The sequence below is a fragment of the Rhamphochromis sp. 'chilingali' genome, assembly GCF_963969265.1.
Source record: "Rhamphochromis sp. 'chilingali' genome assembly, chromosome: 10".
Lineage (NCBI taxonomy): Eukaryota > Metazoa > Chordata > Actinopteri > Cichliformes > Cichlidae > Rhamphochromis > Rhamphochromis sp. 'chilingali'.
Window position 1 is genome coordinate 26,789,559 of NC_137937.1, and position 24,113 is coordinate 26,813,671.

Here is a 24,113-nt window from a genome sequence, read left to right on the forward strand (position 1 = left end):
GGAAGCAGCTAGGTACCCATCCGGTCCCACCATTAGGATGGGGTCTTGCACATTTAATGAGACACTGTACAGATGGTCCTTGTTTTCATTCAGCCGTCAACTCCTGAGGTCAGACTCCTTACTGCTCATAGATTTTCTTTCTAAGTGCAGTTACTTCAATTTGATATTTAAGTATTCTCTTTTTTCATCAATATTTTAAATAGTGTTTCTGAAATTTCCATTATTGTAATGTAAGTAAAATTAAACTCAGGCACAGAATAGATGGGATTTAGTTAGTCTTGTTACATTGTCTGATTCACTGCTTTTAATTCACCCGATCCAAACACCTTTTCACCTGCTGTAGTCACACTTTTCTGGATTTTGAACTCTTGAAAAAAACTGTTAAACACACTTTTGTTCATACTTTTTCGGGGGGTTTTTTTGTTTTTGTCTTTTATCGTAAAGCAGTCTCATGGGTGCATACTCATGGAATATCAAGCAAATCATTCCATATAAACATATGTTGCCTGCTTCAGTGCATACTGCTTAGAATTAACTGAAATTTGCTTTGTACTGAGTTTTGAACATCTTGGAGTCTCGGAGACAGAGTCAAAGTCTAAAAAAGATTCAGGAAAAACTATCTGCATGGCTAGATGTCACTGCAAGCTGGTGAGAAACATAAATTGGTTGTTATTTGTGCTATATGACAATTAAACTCAAAAGTCTCAATAAATTATAACAACAACTGTTTCTGCAATATAAGTCTAGTATTAACAAAACAAACAACAATCAAGAGTTTTCTCAAGTTAAAAACAAATAGTGGCTGTAGTGCTGGAAAGAGGAACTCGAACAGTATTTAATTAGTGTATTTAATTGAAAATCTTACATTTTTCCTGCTGAAATTCAGTGCAAACAGTCTGGTTTCCACCAAGACTCTAAAACTTTTGACAACTGTTTGACAAGTAAATAAACAACCTTAAAACAACGTACATCACATACACTTGATTTCACCTGATGGTGGTGCCATAACCATGATTTTCAAGAAATAAGCAAGAGCCTGCATGACCAGAGAACTGTATTTTTTATTGTTTAACTTATTTACATCTGTTGGATTACAAAATGTGGAATGTGGTCAGAATCAGAGTGAACATTTCTTTTTCTCGTGTGCAGAAAATGAAACATGATCAACTCTTTTTTTGTTTGTTTGTTGTTTTCTTTTCTTTCTTTTTGGCACAGGGCACATTTTAATTACAGTGCAGCTGCCTGCTGTATCTGGACAATGTGCTTTGTGAGTTTTGTGCTCAATTTAGGCAGTGTTTTGCTTTCAGAATCTGTAAATCACAAAATAGACAAAAATAACTTACGACTGAGGAATGTAAACCACCTGCAATAATGCCACGAAAACACGGTTTATGAGAGTGAGATTTAGTTGCTTCCCAGGTGAATTCATTGAGGGCTTGCACTGCTGCTCCCTTTATCACCCAGCTCTGGTACTTCACAGACTTTTATAAAAGATTCACCACACCTCAAAACACAGCTGTGCTGTAACCAAACCGAAGTCTAACATTTATAAGAACAAAGGCTTGTGTGTGTGTGTGTGTGTGTGTGTGTGTGTGTGTGTGTGTGTGTGTGTGTGTGTGTGTGTGTGTGTGTGTGTGTGTGTGTGTGTGTCCGAATTCAAAGTGCAAAACCTAAAAATAAAAAACCTTTCAACACATTTCAACAAAACTGTTAGCGTGAACGTCAGGATGTGTTCCTTCTATATTAACATGAGAACACAACAGGACAATAAAACATCCCCTTGAACAACAACAACAGAAAACAGCTAGAGCCTGTGGTACTGTAGGGGTTGGCACCAGTATGGGATTTTAGACGTTATATCAGAAATAACTGGTTTGTAAGAGACTTGATGCAGACGTTTACCACACATGGACGAAAGCTGGAGCTGCATCTCGAAGGCTGTTTTTACAAACGTTCGGCAGTCCTGGACTTTTTTCTATATATAGAGCAGCCAACTGTCTGGAGGATTCACAGCAAACGGGTCTTCTGCACATTAAACCTAGGCACCACGCCTCAGCTCAGCCTTTCAGAACATTTCTAGTAAATTCATCACCTTTTGCGTGCTACATGTGAGCAAGGGCAGCTTCATGTCCCGCTCTTTTTCTACCACTGTTCTGAGTTCATCTGAATAAATGCAATATGAATAACCGTTTCCTTGAATTTTAAGCAGCATGACCTCAATTTAATCATAAAAAAAGTATTTCTTAGTTTTATTAAGCCCTCTTTGCTACAGTGATATTTTTTCTCCTCGGCTGCAGTTTGTTCTTCTTTTCTACTGCATCTTAAAAACTGACCTTGAGCTACTGCTGGGAATGTCAAACACAAACTATAATTTTGTCTCAAAACTTGTCAACTGAAAAAAATTCATGGAGTGCCACGTACTGGAATAATTTTTCCCATTTGAGTTTTAAATAACTCAGCCAATATGGATAATATTTAACCCCAGGTAGCACATGACAGGCAGCATTGATACACACTCAGGGGGGATCAGCATCTTCTTGCGAGCACTGCTGTTCATCAACACTCATTTGTCCACTTCAGTGAGAAAAAACTGCCCTCCGTTCAGTGCTGTTGTTAACCTCAGTCGAACCAACAAGAGAGGATGTGAGGGACGTGGAGAAAAGGCATGTAGAACGGGATCGTGAAAGGAGAGGGCTGGAGTGATGTGTGGGCGGCTGAAGATAATCTCAACCACAAGGTGTTGTGTTGCTATCATGGAGATTGTTGCTAGGCAACAGCATCCTTCAGTTCATTTTTGTGCTTTGCCGTATTTAAACAGCAAAGCGGTCTCCCTCTTCCTGATGGTCTGTAACTCACACCAGCTAGTTTGGCCGGGCGTCGGCGTCCCAACCAGGCTGGTTGAGGCTGAGAGGTTATACCAGTTCATCCAGCAGAGTTCCTATACTATGCTGCGGCTCGGGCGGGCCGGCTATGGGTTTGTTGCACATGGGGCAGACGCAGCGCACCTCCAGCCACTTTACCAAACACCTGCATAGAGGAACACAGACAGGACAGGAATGAGAAAAAAGAAAGCTGGACTAACTTCAACAAAATCTTCAATGTTTAACAGCTTAGTCATTTTTTCACAGAGTGGCAAGCTTATGACCCATGCATGAGTATGTGAGAGCCCTTTAGAACTCACTTACACCAGCAATCAAAATGCGATGCTGCCGCCATTCATGCGTAAGCAGCATTTGCAGAAACTATTTCTAGGCTGGGGGCCGTTAATTCCTGGAGCCTGTGCTGGTCGTCTCACAGTGATGACAAGACTGCAGAAAGTTGGACCGAAAATAGACGTATGCACAGTCTCCCCAATGTGTCGGTTTTACAGTTTACGGGATGGACAAGCAGAATGTGCTTTAGCTTTGCTGGTGCTGGTATGAAGGTTCTGTTACCTTTGGATGGAATCAGGTTCCCCACAGTTTTCCCAGTGGTCATGGTAATAGATTTTTAAGTATGCTACATCTTACTGAAGCTCTCCTTACTGAGAAAACAGCTGGACTGGTCACTTGTGCAAGCTGTTCCTAGAGTCATGTTTTAAAACCAAGAAATCTCTTTGGCCATCTGAATTGATCCAACTAAAACTGTGTGCAATAAATGAAGGATGCTTATATTAAACAAGACCAGAGTTTCAAATAATGGGATCAGAGTATATACAAATAATACCTGTCTGCCAACAGCTCAGGCTTCAGATGATCCTAAAAATCGGCAGATACATGCAGCTCTGGCTGTGAGCACAGCAGCTCCACGTGTTTGCAGTTCAGACCTTCTGTTTGTGAGTTGGAGCCAATCAGAAAAAGGAAGAATTAAAAGGGGAGGAGCTATGGCTCATTTTAGAGAGGGGAATAAATGAAAGGCTGCACCGAAGCCGATTATTCGGAAACTTGCATGAAGTGTAGAAGTGTTCAAGAATATTAATGATCCTGGGTCCCCTCTAATGGACTTGGTATCCTTGAAACCTAGAAAAGTGACATAACTCTGACAAAGCCGTTTTGGTGCCTAAACCTCAACAAACCACTGGAAAAGTAAAAAAAAAACAAAAACAAGCAAACAACAACAACAACAACAAAAACCCACGTCCTATATGAGAGGTAAACCCCCACACAGACAAGTTTGTTTGCGCCACCTCTGCAACATCTATCTCCTAATGCAAGTGTCATCTCAGTAATGCTTGACACAAATGTCTTTAGGCAATAGCAGCAACCCACATATGGTTGTTTACTTGCAATATTTGACTCACAGAGCTTTTTCAGTTCTATCTTTCTGTAAGAGAGTCTTAAGAAACCAAAATAATGTCCTGCTGCCTTTGATTGTAGTTAAACCATGAAGTAGAGAATGTTTAGCAATTTATACCAAACTACTGTAGCCCAAGGCTGCTAGCCCAGAATATCAAATTGCTCCTCTGATAAGGCCTCTTTGCTTTTAAACTCTTCTCACAGAACCCAGTAAAAAAAAAATTTAAAAAAAACCTTCTCACATTAAGAAGCATTTCAATTTTAGACAACTGAAAGCACAAGGATATAGCTTTGCCTCCTCTGCAAGGTCTTCAGACTAGCTCTGTCTGATGTGCATGCTGGGATCCTCAGCAGGAACCAAGACATGAATGAATGATGACGAGTACTCCACCAAAAATTTCCATTTAACTTTTGATCAATGGACTTCACATCAGACGTGACCATTTTCACTTTACCAAGCCCTAGCAGGTGCAAACTGGCAAGCGAGTGTGAAGAAAGACTCCACTGTGCTCTACTCACTTCCTGTGGAAAGCATGTTGGCATGGCAACACTCCCAGCTCGTCTTTCACTTTGAAGTCCTCCAGACACACAGCGCACGTCTGCTGCGTGAGTGACAGACGGAAGGAAGCGGGAGAGGACAGTCGTTAGATTAAATTATCCTGCTTCAACAGCTTAAAGCTGAACGCAAACAGGTAGAAATGTAAATTTCATTCTTACCCCATGAAGACTCAACTTTTTTGGATCTCCTTTTAAAACTACCTGTAGGAATAACACAAGATATTTTTTAAAGTAATGCTTTTTAAAAAATTAACAGCCTAAATATCTTAAATTATCAACACCAGTCTTACCTCTCTGTATCCAAACCGCTCACTCTGTGCTTGGTGTCGTAGTTTGCTGTGGATGAGCGGAGAAACACATAAATAAACTTTGGCAATTTGTTCCTTAAAGAATGTTCCTTTAACCACAGTGTGCATGCATTTCTTGGTTTCTGTCTTAAAGTACACCTGTAAGAAAATCTAAATTCTTTTTTAGAGGCAAATTTTTATTTTTAAATAGATTTGCACGATTCATTGATCAAAATAATCTTCGTTTACTTTAAAGTGGACCCTAATTTTCTTCTGATTGGCTCCCCCTCCCAAACAAAAGGTTTAAGAAGCAGTTGGGTGGGCTGCTGTGCTCTCTCTGTGTGACTCTGACATCATGCAGCTCCAAGATGGGATAAACCCCTTAATGTGCTCACTGTAATGATGTATATATGGCAGAAAATAAGGAAACAGATAAAAGCTCCCTCTTCATAAGACTTTTATTAACATCCTTAACTTTTTCAATAAATATCTAGGGTTGCTGGTTTAGCCCCGATGTTACTAAGCAACCACATACCTTGAGGTTAAATTTAGTAGCCTGGGTTCAACTCTGACTTGAGGCTTTGTCTGTTTCCCCACTTTTCTATCTAATCTTCACTGTAAGATCAAATAACAGCAAAAAGCCTCCAAAAATAATCAAGATTATAAATATCTATATAACCATGAACTAACTGCCAGAAATCCTTAATTTTTTGATAATGGAGTGTTTGTTGTACCTTTTAGACAAAAAAATATAAAAAAAATATATCAGATTTGAATCTGCATGTATGACTTTTAATTTGTATCACATTTGCTACATTAGCCATATTTTTGGAATTTAGTCATTAAAAATGTGTCATGCAATTTATATCAGTTTTTGAGGGCCAAAAAAGGTCACGCTGATGATGTAGAAGTCTCAAAAACTCACAAAAACACATGTATCAAATACAATACGCTTGGCTTTAAAGGGCTAGTGAAGTACTGTCTGCACAAATATATGGTATCATATTGACTGCTCATATTTTCTGTATGCAACCAGAAAAAATAGACAATGTGCAAATGGTTTTTGAGAAGCATGTCAATGTAGGACAAGGTTGAAAAAGCAAGCTTACTGATGCTTAGACTTATTAGAGACAATTTCATGCTGAAAATAGCTTAATGATCTTCCTGCAATCTCTTCATATTTAACTTATTGTGTAACCTTCTTATCATAGTCAGTAGCTACAACAGGCAGGCCCTTAATGACACAGTTAGTCACACAGTTATGAGAGCAAGATTGCATAATTGTCCCTTGTGGTTCCACTTAAGAGTTTCAGGCTCAGAAAGACACTGAATGTCCAAAAGGAACTGTAAGGTGAATCCAACATTGGGATTTCTTACATGCAGAACCCAAAGTGAATGCTGATTCATTTTAAATTAATTAAACAGTTTTAAAAAGGCAATTAGCCATGAATGGGTGCTTCTTGATGCATTCTTACTGTTTGTGCTCTTTATTTGTTCTGCCTATAGTTTCCTAATCAGTTTCTGTATCTGTAGCTGTGGTTTATGTATTTTTCAGTCTTACAGGGATTTCAAATTGTAGCTTATGCTAAAAATACTGAGGTGTATGGCATCAGTTCATGCCATATACTCGCATATATTCCCAGTACTAATAAACTTTAATAAAAAATGTATCAACCACTTGATTAAAGTAAATAGAGTAGACCAAAAATAGAATATTTACACATAAAACTCGATTTTTAACTGACGTCTTGTCATCAGGTTGTTGGTCTCAGATTAAAAAAAAGTTTGGACAGTGTTTATGGATAATTACACACAGACACATTGCTCACTCACTTAAGTAATCATGCAACTACATTCAAAAATGCTAACACACACTTATGCGCACACACATGCACAAACAAGCTAATGAGTATGTTGCCTCTTTGAAACTCCGCACCACCCCTGAAACCAACAATGGAGAGATCTTTATCACTTGGCGAGCAGTGTCTATTCAAGAGGTTATTTTTGGCCTCTTGTTTTTGAACCAACCGAACATGGACCAAATGTCTGTCGCTGTCCATAAATTGGGCCTGAAAGTACGTGCAGCGACAACATCTGAGAACAAATTAAATGTTTATCTATGATGATATCCCCCTAAGCAGTGATTCAGCGCTTACAGTAAAGAACTGACAATTTTTTCATTGTTAATGAAATTTGGTTGTAGTGTTTAGAACAGTTACTCCTAACATTTTTCCACGTGAACAATGTGAGGATACACGTTTTTCTTGTTGAGGTTTCCCATGCTCGAATAATGATGTGAAGTGGGTGAAAGGGGCGCCATGACAGAGATTTCTGTGTTTCCCTCTAACCATTGTGCAGCAACATCTGCAAGACTTAAAATTCCTCTCGACAAACGTCAAAGCCTCTCATGCTCATGTCCTGCTTTATTGTGTGCTCAAATATGAGACCCGTTACAGTGTTACAAAACACGGTTAAATGCTCGCGTTGCTACACCTTTGAAATATATGTTTGAAATACTTTTTACAGTTAATTCCAAGCCGATTACTTAGTTAATAAATTGATCTGCTAATCTGCTACAGTTGTATTAAAATAATCACATCAGAAACATTTTCATAAACTTTAACTGACAAAAATTTAAAAGTTACTTAGCTTAGTCTTTAATACTGAATATCATTCAGATTTTAAGGATACAGCAGTGGTGAAAAAGGCATGAATGCCATGATAATTTTGGACTTTTGATCATTTCAATTTCAAATTTTAATTTATTTCGGATTTTCTCCAATCAATCAAAAGTATACATTCAGGCTCAAATATATACATACACCCCCACTAATATTTGATTAAATGTTAAATTTAATTAAATTGCTAGTCATGAACAAGCTTCTGACATAATTCTGGCTGGATATTTGAACACTTTTTTAAATGAGTTTGTATAAATTGGCTAGTTTCCTTGGCATTCCACTTTGTTCCATGTTGTTCCATGACAGTTACCTTCTGTCACTATTCCCTGATATGATTTAAACAGAGCAATAAATTGATTAGCCAGAAACAACTTAATCAATAATTCCAACCCTACTACACAGAGACTTTTACGTAAATAAAAAAAAGATACTATCCATACCAATCAGGTGGAATTCCTCATTAAAGGGAGTTGGACACAAATCTTTCATTCAAAAAACCCCAGCTAAAAATACCAAAAATACTCATGAGAGTCTTAAAAGGTCGAGTGAGCACAGGCCGTCTTCTGTGACATAAAGTCCTTTGTCAGTATAACCTGGGGAAAATGAAGAGCCCCTCTTATGCGCAGAACATCAGCGAACATAAAACTCAAACTAACACAGCTGAAAAGACCACCACCATAAGCAACTGAGTAGCACAAGGATCAGTACTTATACATCAATCCGAGCAAAGTTAAAATTGTAAAGGTCCCGACCAAGCAAGTATTACCAACCAAGAGTCATCACAGGAAACTTAGAGTCCTTCCTGGTCGATGTTAAGATACTTCGACATGGACTCAAAGATGAAGTATACCTGGAGTGCAACAATGACAGAAAACAGTTACAGGCCCAAACAAAAATGAGAAGCTGCCAAATCTGTGAGCTCCACCATGACTCCAAGACTGCACTAAGCCAAGAGTCCATACAGCATGTCCTAAACATAAATACAGTGGGGCAAAAAAGTATTTAGTCAGCCACCGATTGTGATAGTTCCCCCACTTAAAATGATGACAGAGGTCAGTAATTTGCACCAGAGGTACACTTCAACTGTGAGAGACAGAATGTGAAAAAAAAATCCATGAATCCACATGGTAGGATTTGTAAAGAATTTATTCGTAAATCAGGGTGGAAAATAAGTATTTGGTCAATAACAAAAATACAACTCAATACTTTGTAACATAACCTTTGTTGGCAATAACAGAGGTCAAACGTTTACTATAGGTCTTTACCAGGTTTGCACACACAGTAGCTGGTATTTTGGCCCATTCCTCCATGCAGATCTTCTCGAGAGCAGTGATGTTTTGGGGCTGTCGCCGAGCAACACGGACTTTCAACTCCCGCCACAGATTTTCTATGGGGTTGAGGTCTGGAGACTGGCTAGGCCACTCCAGGACTTTCAAATGCTTCTTACGGAGCCACTCCTTTGTTGCCCGGGCGGTGTGTTTTGGATCATTGTCATGTTGGAAGACCCAGCCTCGTTTCATCTTCAAAGTTCTCACTGATGGAAGGAGGTTTTGGCTCAAAATCTCACGATACATGGCCCCATTCATTCTGTCCTTAACACGGATCAGTCGTCCTGTCCCCTTGGCAGAAAAACAGCCCCATAGCATGATCTTTCCACCCCCATGCTTCACAGTAGGTATGGTGTTCTTGGGATGCAACTCAGTATTCTTCTTCCTCCAAACACGACGAGTTGAGTTTATACCAAAAAGTTCTACTTTGGTTTCATCTGACCACATGACATTCTCCCAATCCTCTGCTGTATCATCCATGTGCTCTCTGGCAAACTTCAGACGGGCCTGGACATGCACTGGCTTCAGCAGCGGAACACGTCTGGCACTGCGGGATTTGATTCCCTGCCGTTGTAGTGTGTTACTGATGGTGACCTTTGTTACTTTGGTCCCAGCTCTCTGCAGGTCATTCACCAGGTCCCCCCGTGTGGTTCTGGGATCTTTGCTCACCGTTCTCATGATCATTTTGACCCCACGGGATGAGATCTTGCGTGGAGCCCCAGATCGAGGGAGATTATCAGTGGTCTTGTATGTCTTCCATTTTCTGATGATTGCTCCCACAGTTGATTTTTTTCACACCAAGCTGCTTGCCTATTGTAGATTCACTCTTCCCAGTCTGGTGCAGGTCTACAATACTTTTCCTGGTGTCCTTCGAAAGCTCTTTGGTCTTGGCCATGGCGGAGTTTGGAGTCTGACTGTTTGAGGCTGTGGACAGGTGTCTTTTATACAGATGATGAGTTCAAACAGGTGCCATTCATACAGGTAACGAGTGGGGGACAGAAAAGCTTCTTACAGACGACGTTACAGGTCTGTGAGAGCCAGAGATTTTCCTTGTTTGAGGTGACCAAATACTTATTTTCCACCCTAATTTACGAATAAATTCTTTACAAATCCTACCATGTGAATTCATGGATTTTTTTTTCACATTCTGTCTCTCACAGTTGAAGTGTACCTCTGGTGCAAATTACTGACCTCTGTCATCATTTTAAGTGGGGGAACTTGCACAATCGGTGGCTGACTAAATACTTTTTTGCCTTTGGCTTCCTAAGGCAAACAGTCTCTTTTCCTTCCCCCTTCTTAACGAATGGTGTTCCAACCAAAGTTCACCCATTTTGGCTTCGCACGCTCCTCCAACTACAGTCTTGTAATACACGAAAGTTGGCACCAAGACTGGTGCATACACTGTGGTAATCTGTCGTCGCCATGCTCGATGGGGCACAAACATGGACGCCATACAAAAGGTATATTTAAAAAAACAAAGCACTGCCAACATCTTGTGCCTTAAAAAGATGATCTCTTGGGAAGATCAGATCCCCCGGGCTGAGATCCTTTCCAAGACTAATCTGCATGGAAGCAACAGTGGCCAAAAACCGCGTTTGCTAGACAAGCCATGGTAACCACATGACTGACCTACATCTACCCTTCCAAGCCCAGAAAACAAGCTGCTGATAGGAAAAAGAGGTGCTATAGAGAGAGAGACAGAAAGAGAGAGAGCAGATTCCTCAAAAAGGAAAGGAGAATTTAATAATTGCCAGTCAACATTCAAACTGGGAAACGTGTGCACAGCAGGCATATCTACTTGCTATCGTAGTAGGCATATAAATAAATGTACATTACATTATTAGCATGGCTTTTTATCAGTAAAGTGAAGCCAGAGAGGTTGAGGTCAGCACTCTCGACTAATGAAGCAGTAGTATCGTGTAACTTTCTGCATGCGTATCAGAAGAGAAAAAAAGTTTAACTCTTATTTTTGGGGCAAAGTCAGAAACCATTTGAAGAGGTTTTCATTTCCATGTATTCCATAAGTAACCTTTTTTATATCCTGGAGACCTTTGAAATAAAGGTTATGGATCTCTCCCCATTCATTTCAATAGAGGTTAAAAAATAACTACCCCGAGGCTGCCAACAACTTGCTTGACTACACCTAAAGTCTACTGCACAGGAAGTACCAACTATTTTGAACATCTGGCACTCAACAGATCAACCTGGACAGACTGAGACGACTGAAAGACGTGATAAACCTGGATTACCCCAGTATCTGGGCTCTTTTGCACCACATGTGAGCAAGCACAGCCGTGGTGCTGAACCCCGCCATCCCCCGGTGCAAGCGTCATCATCTGACACCAAGGACAGCTAGAAAAACCGCTGACTGCATCTCTGTTTTCACAGTAGATGACCTCAAGCATGCCCTTCTTGCTGCTGTAGCATTTCTGATATAATCATCCTTTTATTTTTGCTAAACTCAATCTGTCTTCAGAGTGTATGCAAGCGAGATGACGTCAGTTTAATGATGACAGATGAGGTTTAAGAAGCTCAGTTTGAGACTAAATTGTTGTTAGATGCACAGTTTGGATGTAAAAGGCTGGCGTAGACGAGTAACCATTTATATTTCCATGTTTTCAAATTAACTGTCTGTTGCTGTTCTTGTTGTTTTTCTGGGGTTTTCTCCAAGATCTCTCCCAGCAAATTAAAGTTTATTTTAGAAAGCCATTCACTTAACAGCTTAATATCTTTCCTCAGTCATTCTATTGTCTGGACAAAAACACATTACCACCTCCTTCTTGATCCTCGTGGATCTTAAAATATCTCTCTGACTAGCTGCTGTGCTGCTGAGTACAAACCCTGTACTGCACTGTAAGACCAGATGGGGACGTAATTAAAGTTGTGATATTTTTGGCGTGCCCTTGGTGTGGAACACTTGTGTCTTTTCGGCCTTGTACTTTACAGGTACAGCTGCGAAGATCTCGACTCTGTGCAAGAAGTGGCGTGTATTTGCTAAAGAAAGCTAAATCTTAGCAAACTTTAACCACCACATCTTAAAAATTAGAACAGTTTTAATAGTGGTGGGCGGGCATAGATATTTAGGTCTCAATCTAATGTTACAGCTGTACATCACAAACACGATGACACACAGGATTAAGAAAAGAGCCTGTCTGAAAGAGATAATAGGAGACCTGCCCCCTAACACAGAGCGCCTTTCATCACTCAGTATTCATGTTATGAATCACCCGGTCTATAAATGAATTCACAATCACACTCCCACCCAAGAGTACCTTCAGCATGTTAATGGAGCCAAAGGAAGTGAGTCGCTGGTTACGATCCTTCAGAAAGGGCTTTAAGAGAAACAGGAAGGATCTGAGCTTTTTCAGACAGAGTTGATGCTCAATTTAGTGGTGAAGCCAGGTCACAGAAAACATTTTCAATCAAAGAAGCGTGTCTTCAGCATGTGAACATGAGTCAGTCCAAACTGAAACAAATATTTACCACTTACAATTTATCATTATAGCTGCTGATCTTAATGGTTGAGGCTCAAAGTTATTCCAGATCTTCAATACAAAAAGTGAAAGATTAATCTCGCCACAAAGTCCATTTAGAGCTAGGGTTCGCTTTAGGGAGAAAGCACATCAGCGAGAGACGCAGAGGAAAAATGCACGCCTCAAACGCTTTCCATTAGTGTTTGTAATGAATCTGTTCAGAGGATGGTGGTTTATGAATGATCATTTTCATGCTGCTTTATGATTGTTTTTTATTTTTTGTTTTTTCTTACCCATTAGTGCATAGTTGTTGTTGTTTTTAACATCGGCTATACTTGTCATTGTTAGGACAGCTTGTAATAATGGCCTTCCTTCTTGTTCTGTGGTGCCGCAGTATTACAGTGTGTGTGTGTGTGTGTGTGTGTGTGTGTGTGTGTGTGTGTGCGCCTATCATTAGTGTTATTATTTTCATAATTATCACTATTGCTACTGATTTTGATATCACTTCCATTTTTGGTGCAAACACTAAGTTTAAAAGAATTACTCAATGATAGTTCTTCTTTTTTTTAAATAATTTTTTTTAAATGTATGCGTACATTTTAGGTCACTTTGTTAGGTACACCTGTTCAACTGCCCCTGAGCACAAATATTGAATCCTTCAACCACATGCATTTAGCCATGTGGATATGGTCAAGACAACCTGCTGAAGCTCAAACAGAGCATCAAAATTGACTTCAGTGACTTTGAACATGGTTTTGGTTGTTAGTGCCGGTTGGTCCGGGCTGATTATTTCAGAAAACGCTGATCTATGCCCACTTTCTGGCTGCTTCCAGTAGGATAATACGCGACAAAGTTCAAGTCATCTCAAACGCGTTTCTTTAAAATGATGGTGACTTCAAACAAAGCAGAGCATCTTTAGGATGTGTTGAAACAGGAGATTCACATCATGGATGTGCAGCTGACAAATGTGAAGCGACTGTGTGACGCTGTCATGTTAATATAGACCAAAATCTCTGAGAAATGTTTCCAGCAACTAGTTCAATACGTTCCACAAAGAATTAAGGCATTCCTGATGGCAAAAGGGTGTATCTTATACGTTTATAAAGGGGTGGTGAGTGTATATCTTTTTAAAAGAAGAAAGAATTAAGATGAAAAAAAGGCATCAAACACAATCTGCTTCCTTTTGAACATAACCAAAAGAACAGGACTTCTTTGTTACTATTTTCAGGCAGCAGAGGAGGAAATGAGATGCACGCTTGTAGATACAATCTGACATAAATACGCCCTTATTCCCAACTTTCTGGAATATGTTGCCAGCATTAAACTCAAATGAGCACATATTTAAAGAAACATTTTCGTCATTTAATAGCTTCTCCTGTGGTGTAGGAGTTTACATATTTTCCTGACAAGCAGAAGATCCACAGTTTGATTCTGGAAGGATGCAGTAACACTATTGGGGTTGTGTTAAAAGGAGGATCTGGTGTATATAAAAAAGAAAATCTACCAAGTCAAACATGCGGAGGTATCTGCTGTGGTGACCTCCTTGTGTAAAAGGGAGATGCTGAAAGCAGCTTTTAAATGCAATGATTTTTTTAGTTATTTCATTGGGTTTTTTTGGCCTCTTTTAAAAACATTGTCGTAGTTTGGACATAAGAGTGGATGCAAACACCTTAAAATACTCAAAGAACACTGAGTATATTTCAGAGCCTGTACTTTTTCACTTGTGGTTCAGCTTTTACCAGAGAATTTTATAAAACAACAATCTTTTCTTCCACTTAAGTGACAAATGTGTGTACTTTTGCCACCTCTGCTGAATTGCCTTTTGGGATAACAATATTTTGTCTTAAGGAAATTAACTTTAGGTTTAGATTAATTTAGGTGTGTAGTGATGAAATTTATTTCACTAGATTTCCATTATATTTAATTATAAGAATTAAAACGACTGAGGAACAGAGGCGGGATGTTATCTGCACAAATGCGAATCAAGATTCTCGCTGACGTCCGTCTTTATTCTAACGTTATTTTCTGTGATTTATTTCCTGAACAGCACATTCGTCCTGCCTGTCTTCCAGACAGAAAATGTCTTAAACTCTCTGGCATTTTGATAACACTAAAATTTGAACAACATTTCAAATTCATTTAAATGTCCAACAATAGCACACCGCATTATGAGACATCAAGCAATTTTCCAAAAACAGAGAGAGAGCTCAAGATGAAACACAATCCCTACAGCAGGTGCTGACGTTTCCTTTTTGTTCACTGTGGACCTTCGTGTATGATGGCTTTATGTTTTCCAACTGTGCACTATTTATGCCGTGTTTATTCTGAACACAGTTTCTCCTTTCCTCACTGCTGTCTTCACACATTGTGACGGGAGGCTTCCTGTTGCCTCACATCCCATCCTCCCATCCTCAACTCATCAGGGAGTTCACAGTCAACAGCAGGATAGGTCACCCTGTTCCTCTTTTTTTAACCTCAGTCCCTCCTACAGTGTGTTTCTTGCCTCCACACACATACAATGTCTCTACAGTGGAGATATTTAGGGATTACGATGTTGGTCTCGGTGGCGTAGTTTGGTTTAGGCTGGAATTCAATGCCTACAATCACAGATGCTTAACTTTTCCTGATGATTTATCATGAGAACCTTTTATGTGTTTATTTGTTTTCCAACTAAAATAAATGTATACAAATAATTTACAGGCATTTATATTTCCCATTGCATTGTTTCCTATTGCTTAATAGGGTCAATATTATCCCTCTGGCATGTTTATAAGTGTATAACTGAATTAGTAGAACTTAGAGTTTGTCTGAGCAGAGCTGAATATGAAGTCTTTGTTTGTGGGGGGTAATTTATGTTACTCGAATTGAGAGTTGGCTGTATTCACTGTTTGACTGTATTTCAGGAGGGAAAGCAGATCATGTACTAATCGGAAGGTTGGCGGTTCAATTTCTGGCTGCCCTGGTCTGCATGCATGTCCTTGGGCAAGATACTGAAGCCCAAATTGCGCTCCAATTCATCGGAGTGTGAATGTGTGCAATAGAAAGCACTTAGTTAGGAGAAAGTGCTTGTATGAATGGGTGATTAAGCAATTTATGAGAACAAGTCCATTTACTATGAATCTGATTAAACTATGAAGCATTTTCTGAAAATGTGAGCTAAATTCTTGTAGTCAGGTATATTTTACATCAGCGGTCCCCAACCTGATGCTGCACTTCATTTGATCCAGTTGAGCATGTTCCTACAAAAAACAGAACTCGTCTGGTCCTAAGCAAGGTAGAATTACTCATGCATTACTCGCAGTACAGAGCAGTGATTTTTAAGAATTTTCTTTTTGCACTTAAAAACATCACGGCGCCACGTTCATCAACACAGCCTTTGCGTATGACTTCTTTAGCCAGACACAAATACACAACAAGTTTTAGAGGTTTACCAATGTTTGCATGGGCAACTTATGCCTGATTCAGACTCCTTTTCAAACCCTACATAACCTGACATGCACCTCATATAATAAAATGGTAAATGGCCTGTATTTATATAGCGCTTTACTAGTCCCTAAGAACTGCACTTTACATATCCAGTCATCCACACACTGGTGATGGCAAGCTACATTGTAGCCACAGCCACCCTGGGGCGCACTGACAGAGGCGAGGCTGCCGGACACTGGCGCCACCGGGCCCTCTGACCACCACCAGTAGGCAATGGGTGAAGTGTCTTGCCCAAGGACACAACAACCGAGACTGTCCGAGCCGGGGCTCGAACCGGCAACCTTCCGATTACAAGGCAAACTCCCAACTCTTGAGCCACGATCGCCCCAGGTATGAATCAGGAGTGGGTCATTATGGTCACAACAGCCATTCAGTGAATTCTTGGTGAGACACTGCCACACTCTGACAAATGAAGGCTGCCTGGCTCATAGCTGGTGTCACCACCTCCGTTCAATAACTCAGTAATTCACAATTTTATCCTTACTCCTCTTATTTAATTCTAATCAAGGGAAAGCAGATGTCTAACTGGGCAATTCTCACCAAAACAGTTCTGAAAGATAAATAGCACCACATGCAAGAGGAGTCATATATCATTTATATAATGTTGTTTTGCTGTGAACTGTTAACACATCTAGAATTTGAAACAAGGAGAAAACAATTCCTACAAACTCTGCCCTAATTTGAAGTGGATTAAGACTTTGGTCTTGCTGTACGATTCTGTTGCCTCTCACCTAATGAAATAACAGCAGAAGATGAGGCTCAGGATGAAGACAAAGATGCCTGTCCCGAAGATCACCATGTAGATGTTGAGAGGTAGGTCCTGGAAGGTGATGGGCGGCATGGTGCACGACTTGTTGGAGTAAACGAGTCCGAGACCACAGAAGCACCCTAAAACAACAACAAAAGCAAATTTACAGGAAGGATATAGCATGAAACAGCTAAACACTGAAAGCCTGACACTAACACTAACACTAACACTAACACCCACACACACACACACGAATATACCGCAAAACAAAAACTGAATGCAACCTGTAACCTCATCTCTTTTCTGAGGCTCAGACCTGCATTGTGAACCTCAACCAGAATCCACATCCCGAGCCTTTAAACGCAACAGGCGGGTGGGTTAGACTGCCACTGTGCACATGTGATGGTTTTAATGTACTTTCATATATATGTAACAAATGTTTTGTCTGTTAACAAGCAGTTTTCAGACTCTGAGACTCACACACCAAGAATCAGTGAATCTGTAACCTTTCCTGTTCTTGACAATAGTGTCCATATAATCTGCTGATACTTGTGCAAATATAGCACAAATGCAGCACTGAACATTTTTTGAAGAATACTGCAGCATGAACCAATCAGAAGAGATGGTAACCTATGCAACGTGCCATGCTTTATTTATCCTTCCTACTTTGATGCTGCACCCCGCACACGGTTTTCAGTATTTGATCAGGGTGTTTATTATTTTTATACCAAAGCCACTGTAGTCTCCTTGGTTGAAATGTTTGAAATAGCTGTAAGTAACTGGTTAATTTAACTGTTTATTTGCTCATCTGCATCTACCCTAAAGGATTAAACAGTTGGTTAATCGCCAACAGCACCACCCAGCGTAATTGCATATCATATAATTCAAAATCCCCAAACAAATGAGGACTCATTAGCAATTGTGAAGCCTGGTAGTGTGACTCCAGGGCATAGCTGCAGAGGAAGATGTGGTGAAATCTCCACAAATGGAGCGCTATGTAACCAGATCTCTGCTTGACAAGCTGTTTTCAATAATAACATGCAACGGAGCACATAGCTGTGTTCTGTAAAAAAGAAAAAAAAAGACAGAAAATTCTGAGCTGACTCTTAAAGCAGCAGGAAACAGTGACTTATGCTCAAAAACAGGACATTAAGTTCAAAATGAACAATTTGTGTAAATAAACTACCGATAATCGACTGATAATACCCCCCAGTATTTGAATTAGGTGCTATCCAGTTTTGCTATCCCAATAACTAAATCAGTCTAAAGTCTGACCTTTATATACATTAATAAAATAATAAACAGGAAATAACCTTAAATCCACACAAGCATGAACTGACAAGCTGTTTTTAAGTTAGATAAACAGAGACGCAGAGAGCACACTATGTGTTTTGTGTATCTGAGTGAGTAATGAGAAGTCAGCATGTGAGAAGGAGCTTTGTGAGATCAGGGTCATGCTAACCCAGGGAGTGATAGTGAAGTGGAGCTCACGCAGTACTCGTCGCACTCAGGCTTCTCATGTCCAGATTAGAGCAGCAACAAGACAGAAAGCTGAGAGAGTCTGCAGGTTTTCATTTTCATCAGACACCGCAGCAGCTGATTTCACTGATTAGCATATTCACCCAGAGACAAGGCGCTAATCAGTGAACTTAGCCCGTGTGCTCTTTCACAGAGACACTTTTGGCCTTCCAGGGCACACGCATGGAAACAAATTTAATGTAAAAACAAACTGCAACAAACTTAGCCTGAAACAAATTTAACACCCACTCCGTCTGCTCTGCTCTGTCTGTGGATGTTCGTGTGTTATTTGTCTGTGTTTACTAATCCCGTGCTGGACTGACAAGCCCTCCATCATCATAGGAAAGACAGATTTTCAGCACCATATTTTAATTTAATTTTAACTTCTATACTCTATGAGAGGAGCTATGTATGTCTCAGAGGACCAAATGATTGATATTTACCTTTAAGAGGCTTCTTAAGTGGTGTTGTGACCCAACCGCAGGTCCCAAGGGAAATGTGTACTCCCAGACTGGTTGGTGACTGGTTGGTGAGTGGTTGCAGGAAGCGTTTGCAGACAAGTTGATACAAACTAAGAGAAACTGCAGATATCTGCAAGTGACAAAAGCTGTCACAAGGACATTTTCGACAGCCAATTAGTTACTACATGTTTTTCCATAACTGGGGCTTTTTTAACTTGACCAAACTGTGTCATGTGGTTAGCAGTGTGACTGTAAAATTTCAGTACTGGTCCTTGGTACAGCCCCTTCCACCTTCCTATTATTTTCTGCCTGTAACAAACAAAATATTTATTCCATAGAAGAGCTGGGCTTCTGTACCAACAGATGATATTAGCTCTCATTTACATCACATAGAGCCAGGATTTAAATAAATAAATAAATAAAAAACACCCAAAAACTGAGCATTAGAGCACCTGAAACCTGAGATTTTGGCTCACAAGGAGCACAACCTTTGAGAGGCTGAGCATTTTTAATTTAAGCATCCACCATTATAAAAATATGTTTATTTAACAGAAATTCAAGAAAAGCCGAATGGGTCAACTTACTGAAGAGATGGATGAACAGAATAGATGAAGATCTTTACCAGTTTCATTTTCGTGGGTATTATTTTCTTCCAGCACCACTTTTTAATCAATGAGGATATTTCCAGTTACTCCCGCAGCCAAAGTAATAGACTGACATTTCTATCTGACGCCTCTCCCGCCTCACAGTGGAAACAGCAGTATCAGGGGATCAATACTATCCGCCTCTTGGTTCCACTCGTGCTGAACAAGCAGAGCGTGTCTATTAATCAAGGATCGTTGATGGCTGCAAAATCAAGTTCCACCACTTCACTCAGCCAGAAGCAATCAATGGTAGATACACTAAGGTTTGAGCCAGATTTTTAACCAAAAAGCCACAAATGCCTGAAAAGAGTCTAAACGGGACAAAACCAGCCAGCCTTATGATTATTCATGTGACTGACTGGCGAGAACTTGCATCAGGGTTGTAAACTGTAGCACAGCTGACAGGATTTGACAAAGATTTTGAGAGATTTAAAAATGTAAGAGATGAAATAAAATCCACAATATTTTTAATAATGCTCCTTCCTTTTCAAAAAATATCTTTCACATACAACACTTTTTTCATCAAATGTGCCCATGCAACACATGTGCAATTAACTAATAAGGGCCTATTAAGCTCTATTTGAAACCATTGTACTAAATACCCAACAATAAGTATCCCTCTCATCGTGTAATGAAATGTGCTATACAGCTACTGTCATTGTCATCCCCCGCTACCAGTTATTAAAGGTAGGCCTTCACTACAGAGCTTGATTTTTGTGAGGTCTGTGCGATCACAGCTAACATCATTCTACGAGAAACAACTGACATAAAAGGTCAAAGTTACTTTGGTTTAGCAACAGCTGATAGAACAGCAGGTTTGTCCAATCACCTACCAAATATTTTTCCCATATTCTTGCCGGTGATAGCCTTTTATGTGCTATGTCTCCTTACAAAGACATGCAAAGTAATTATACTGATTGCTCACTGGCTTTCACACTTTGTCACAATTTAGTTTGCTTGTCTTTTTCACACTCTCTACTTCCTGTATGACTAGAAAAGGGGTAGAGATGGTGATAGACAGCTCCACTAGTCCTCTGACAAGTTTTATGACAAGTGACTACTTGCAAATGCTTTTGTGCACAAATTGTCCTCTTTGGTCATCTATACAATTCATAATTATAAACAGATTAAAAAAGGGGTGTAACTTTCGGGTCTGAAAAGTGAAACCAACACTGAAGTGTCTTTCTTATGGTAACCAGGGTTTCACAAAGAAAAACAGGGCTCTGACTGGACTAAACACTTTCCTCTTGAGTTTAAGGCCTCGGTCACTCATTTCAGATCATGTTGAATAAATCATTAAGTCCTTTTTTTTGGTACATTTTGGTTGTTCTACAAGTCAGTGTGTTCCCTTTTCCATCATATTGTTGCCCAGAATAAAACACACTGGAGAAATCCAAATATTCAAACAGTCCTGCTGAAAGCATGCATTACTAATATTTTCTGTTCCACAATTTCAACTCACTATTGTCACACCTCTATTTAGATCTGACACAGAGAAATTTCTACTACATAAAATGTCAGATAACTATGTTTCTCACATTTTGAAATGAAGGCACACCCTTTATTTTTAATTGCAGATGTTTACTCTTTCATAATTAAGTTTTATTTTGTTTACACTGCAATTAGGTGGATGGATCAGACTGATGCTGCATTCCCTGAATATAACCGAGGACACAGAAAGATGCAAGGCGATCGAATTTACTTCATCCTCTTTACACATGTCAAACAATCTGCCTCACAAAGACCATCAGCATACAAAGAGACACACACAGTGAGAGAGAATGGTGTAAATGTCAGCTCCTGTATTCATGTCACTGCCCTGCTGATGACACAAATCACCTGAGCAGACTCACAATCCAAATCTAGGGCATTTGCATTCAAACCTTTGTGCGTGCGCACCATGTCACATCCCGTCGCATTTCCCTCCTCCACCTTTGTATGCGGGGAGAGCAGCTATATTAAGTGATTTTTTGATTTGGTTGAAGTCTTGCATGACCAGTGACCTATATATCAACAATCTTATGAGGCATGCCGTTGCCATGGAGTAGTAGATGCAGAAAGCGGCTGAAGGTTAGCTAATGAAAGTTCTCATTTCAGGACAAAGAGAATCCGAGAGCTTCTCGAGTTATTCTTCAAAAAGGCAGGAAATTCCCTCTGAGATTTGATCGAGCTGTAAAATACCTCGACTATTGCAGTTTCCCTGACAGCTCCTATGAGATGCCTGCTGGGGTTTTGTCCTATATATGTCGTGTTCAAACAAAACTGCTTTCTGCTGCTGTTGCTGCTGCTGCCTTTGCTAAAGACTGAGCTTCCCATCAAATATTCAGCAGTTCACATAGGGGGGAATCACTCAGGCCTGCCTGCATGGCTGCTGCTGTTTTCAAGACGAAAGTAGGTTGGGGCACAAATCTCCCCATCACATGCATGAAAGCATGACATGTGTCACATATAAACAGTAGAATGAATAGGCATGATCACAGAAACACTGACACACACACAGAGTTGCGGCTGCCTGTTACTGCTTCATTTTTCCAGCAGAATGTTACTCTTTGATACTGTGTGTGTGTGTGTGTGTGTGTGTGTGTGTGTGTGTGTGTGTGTGTGTGTGTGTGTGTGTGTGTGTGTGTGTGTGTGTGTGTGTGTGTGTGTATTATTTCCAATATGAATGGCAGCCGAGTTGCTGCACAAAGGGAGTAATTGTTCTTGTCTGAACACCAACAGTCCACTGAGGAGGCTGCTGTAGTTGTGCATTCAAACAGGCAAAGTCAGAGGAAAAAGACCCCAATCCATCATCTTCACCCAGTCTCACCATGACAAAGAAACACTGAAAGACAATTTCACTGGAATGAAGGGTTTTATTTTTGTTTAAGTGTGACTGCTTTTGTTCACACTTTTGGCCTGTTGGAAGATAATCAGCTGAAGCTGTGAAGAGTGTAAGTGAGAGACTGTAGATAGGGTCAGAGCAAACAAGATTACCTAGAGAGACAAAACATTATACAAAGAGCACAATGACCGGTCTTGGGTAACTCTCTGGAGTGAGTTTAGGCCAAAATAAAGGTTTTTATTGATCAGGTAGACTCTTAACCTACAAATCAATACAAAAACTGACCAAATTTCTGATTGCCTAATCGCCCTTTTGGTGGATAGTGTATTAATTTAGGTAGATTACAACGTTTATAACATGTTGTAATCTATAGGGCTGCAGCTTATGATAACTTTCTTTATTGGTCATTTTCTTTGATTGTTGCGTCTATAAAATATCAGACAGTCGTGGCAAAAGCCTTACAGCCAAAAAATAATGCATCCAAGCTTCAAATTAATAATTCAAATCTTCACGTTTGAGAAGCTAGAACTGGGTGATGTGCACATTGCAGCTTCAAAAAAAGATTTTTTTATTAATACTGCTGCGGATTAATCTTCTAATTACTGCAGCTCTAACAGTCCTTCTCTATTTTTCTAGTATTCACTCAGCACTTCTAACTTTTGCTGTTAATACTTTTCTTTTCCGTGGACTTTGACTTATTGGACAGGACGAAGTATAGAGCTGCTTGTGGACAAGAAATCACTTATCACTAATACCACTACTATGCAGCTGTCTGCTTACATTAGTCTATTTAACGAAACTAGATTTCGTGTGTTTAACATTTAGCACGTTTATAGGGTGTTTATATGTCATCGCTGTAGCATTATTAGAGACACTTTTAAGAACAAATGAAGCACCGAGCACACAGCTTAGGACAACTCATTTTGTGTCTCTTTGTTAAGATCCTGCACATTGTCGTTGCACTCGCTGGGGATGTCTAAATTTAGAAAGCACTGGCCTGAGTCAGTCTTGTTCTAAAATCTCTGTTTTAATCCTACTAAAATAATAGGACGTATTGTTCATTATTGTCACAGACTAGCAAAACAAAACAAAAAACAACAACAAAAATGACTCCTCACCGTTACACCACTGAAACGGGTGCATCAATGCACCAGATGAAGTCCTTGCCGTCGGGATCCGATTCGTGTTTACCAACAAACCGCAGGCCTCCTCGCAGATGGATGACCGCAATGAAGTGCACAAGTAGAGCCGGTGACTGCCCGCCAGCTGTGTCAAAGGTGAGTGAGACAATAGCAGCCCTGAAGAGGTCGTGAAAGACGAATAAAAAGGTGGATAAAGGGCGTTTAATCTTTTTGTATCGGAAGTTGCAGCTGGGTTATGTCACATTGTCCACGTTGGCTCGTCTCAAAAAGCAGAAATGCTGATGTGAGTGTTTCCCCAGCTTCTCCTCGCTGTCGCTGTTTTGACTCTGTTATTATTAAAAGACGGCATGACACTGACCCAGCGGCAGCATCTGTGTGAGAAGAGAAACTAGAGCACAGGCTCGATTTCCCTGCTCCCGCCCCCTCTCCGGCAGACTGACGTCCGGGGAGACCAATGGCGAGGCCGGTTGATCCGCGCTGTGATGTGACGGGCTGGTGTGTTTCCTGTAGCTCATTAACGTCTGCAGCTTACTGATGCATGTATGTTTTACAGCAAGGGGTCTGGTTCACTGTAGCTCATGAGCCAATCACCAGTGTGGCATAATAACCTGTATATTAAAGCACACACACTCACACACCTCTAAATGTCACGTCTTTAATAGATTCACAGTGCCCCCCAAAGGTACTGG

General features: G+C 40.1%; 1 protein-coding gene across 2 annotated transcripts; it reads right to left on the reverse strand.

Moving 5' to 3' along the window:
* Positions 1–600: 600 nt before the first annotated feature.
* Positions 601–23,808, reverse strand: rnf122 (ring finger protein 122). 2 transcript variants are annotated; one of them, XM_080893860.1, is made up of 6 exons: positions 23,401–23,808; positions 16,819–16,975; positions 5,123–5,168; positions 4,992–5,033; positions 4,794–4,873; positions 601–3,027 (listed from the first exon to the last, which is right to left on the reverse strand). In XM_080893860.1, exons 1-6 carry the CDS (start codon positions 23,423–23,425, stop codon positions 2,913–2,915), a joined length of 465 nt encoding a protein of 154 aa, XP_080749986.1. In that variant the 5' UTR covers positions 23,426–23,808; the 3' UTR covers positions 601–2,912. The 2 variants fall into 2 exon arrangements, with proteins under 2 accessions (XP_080749986.1, XP_080749985.1); XM_080893859.1 differs by having other exon boundaries at positions 602–3,027; positions 4,794–4,876.
* Positions 23,809–24,113: the final 305 nt, after the last annotated feature.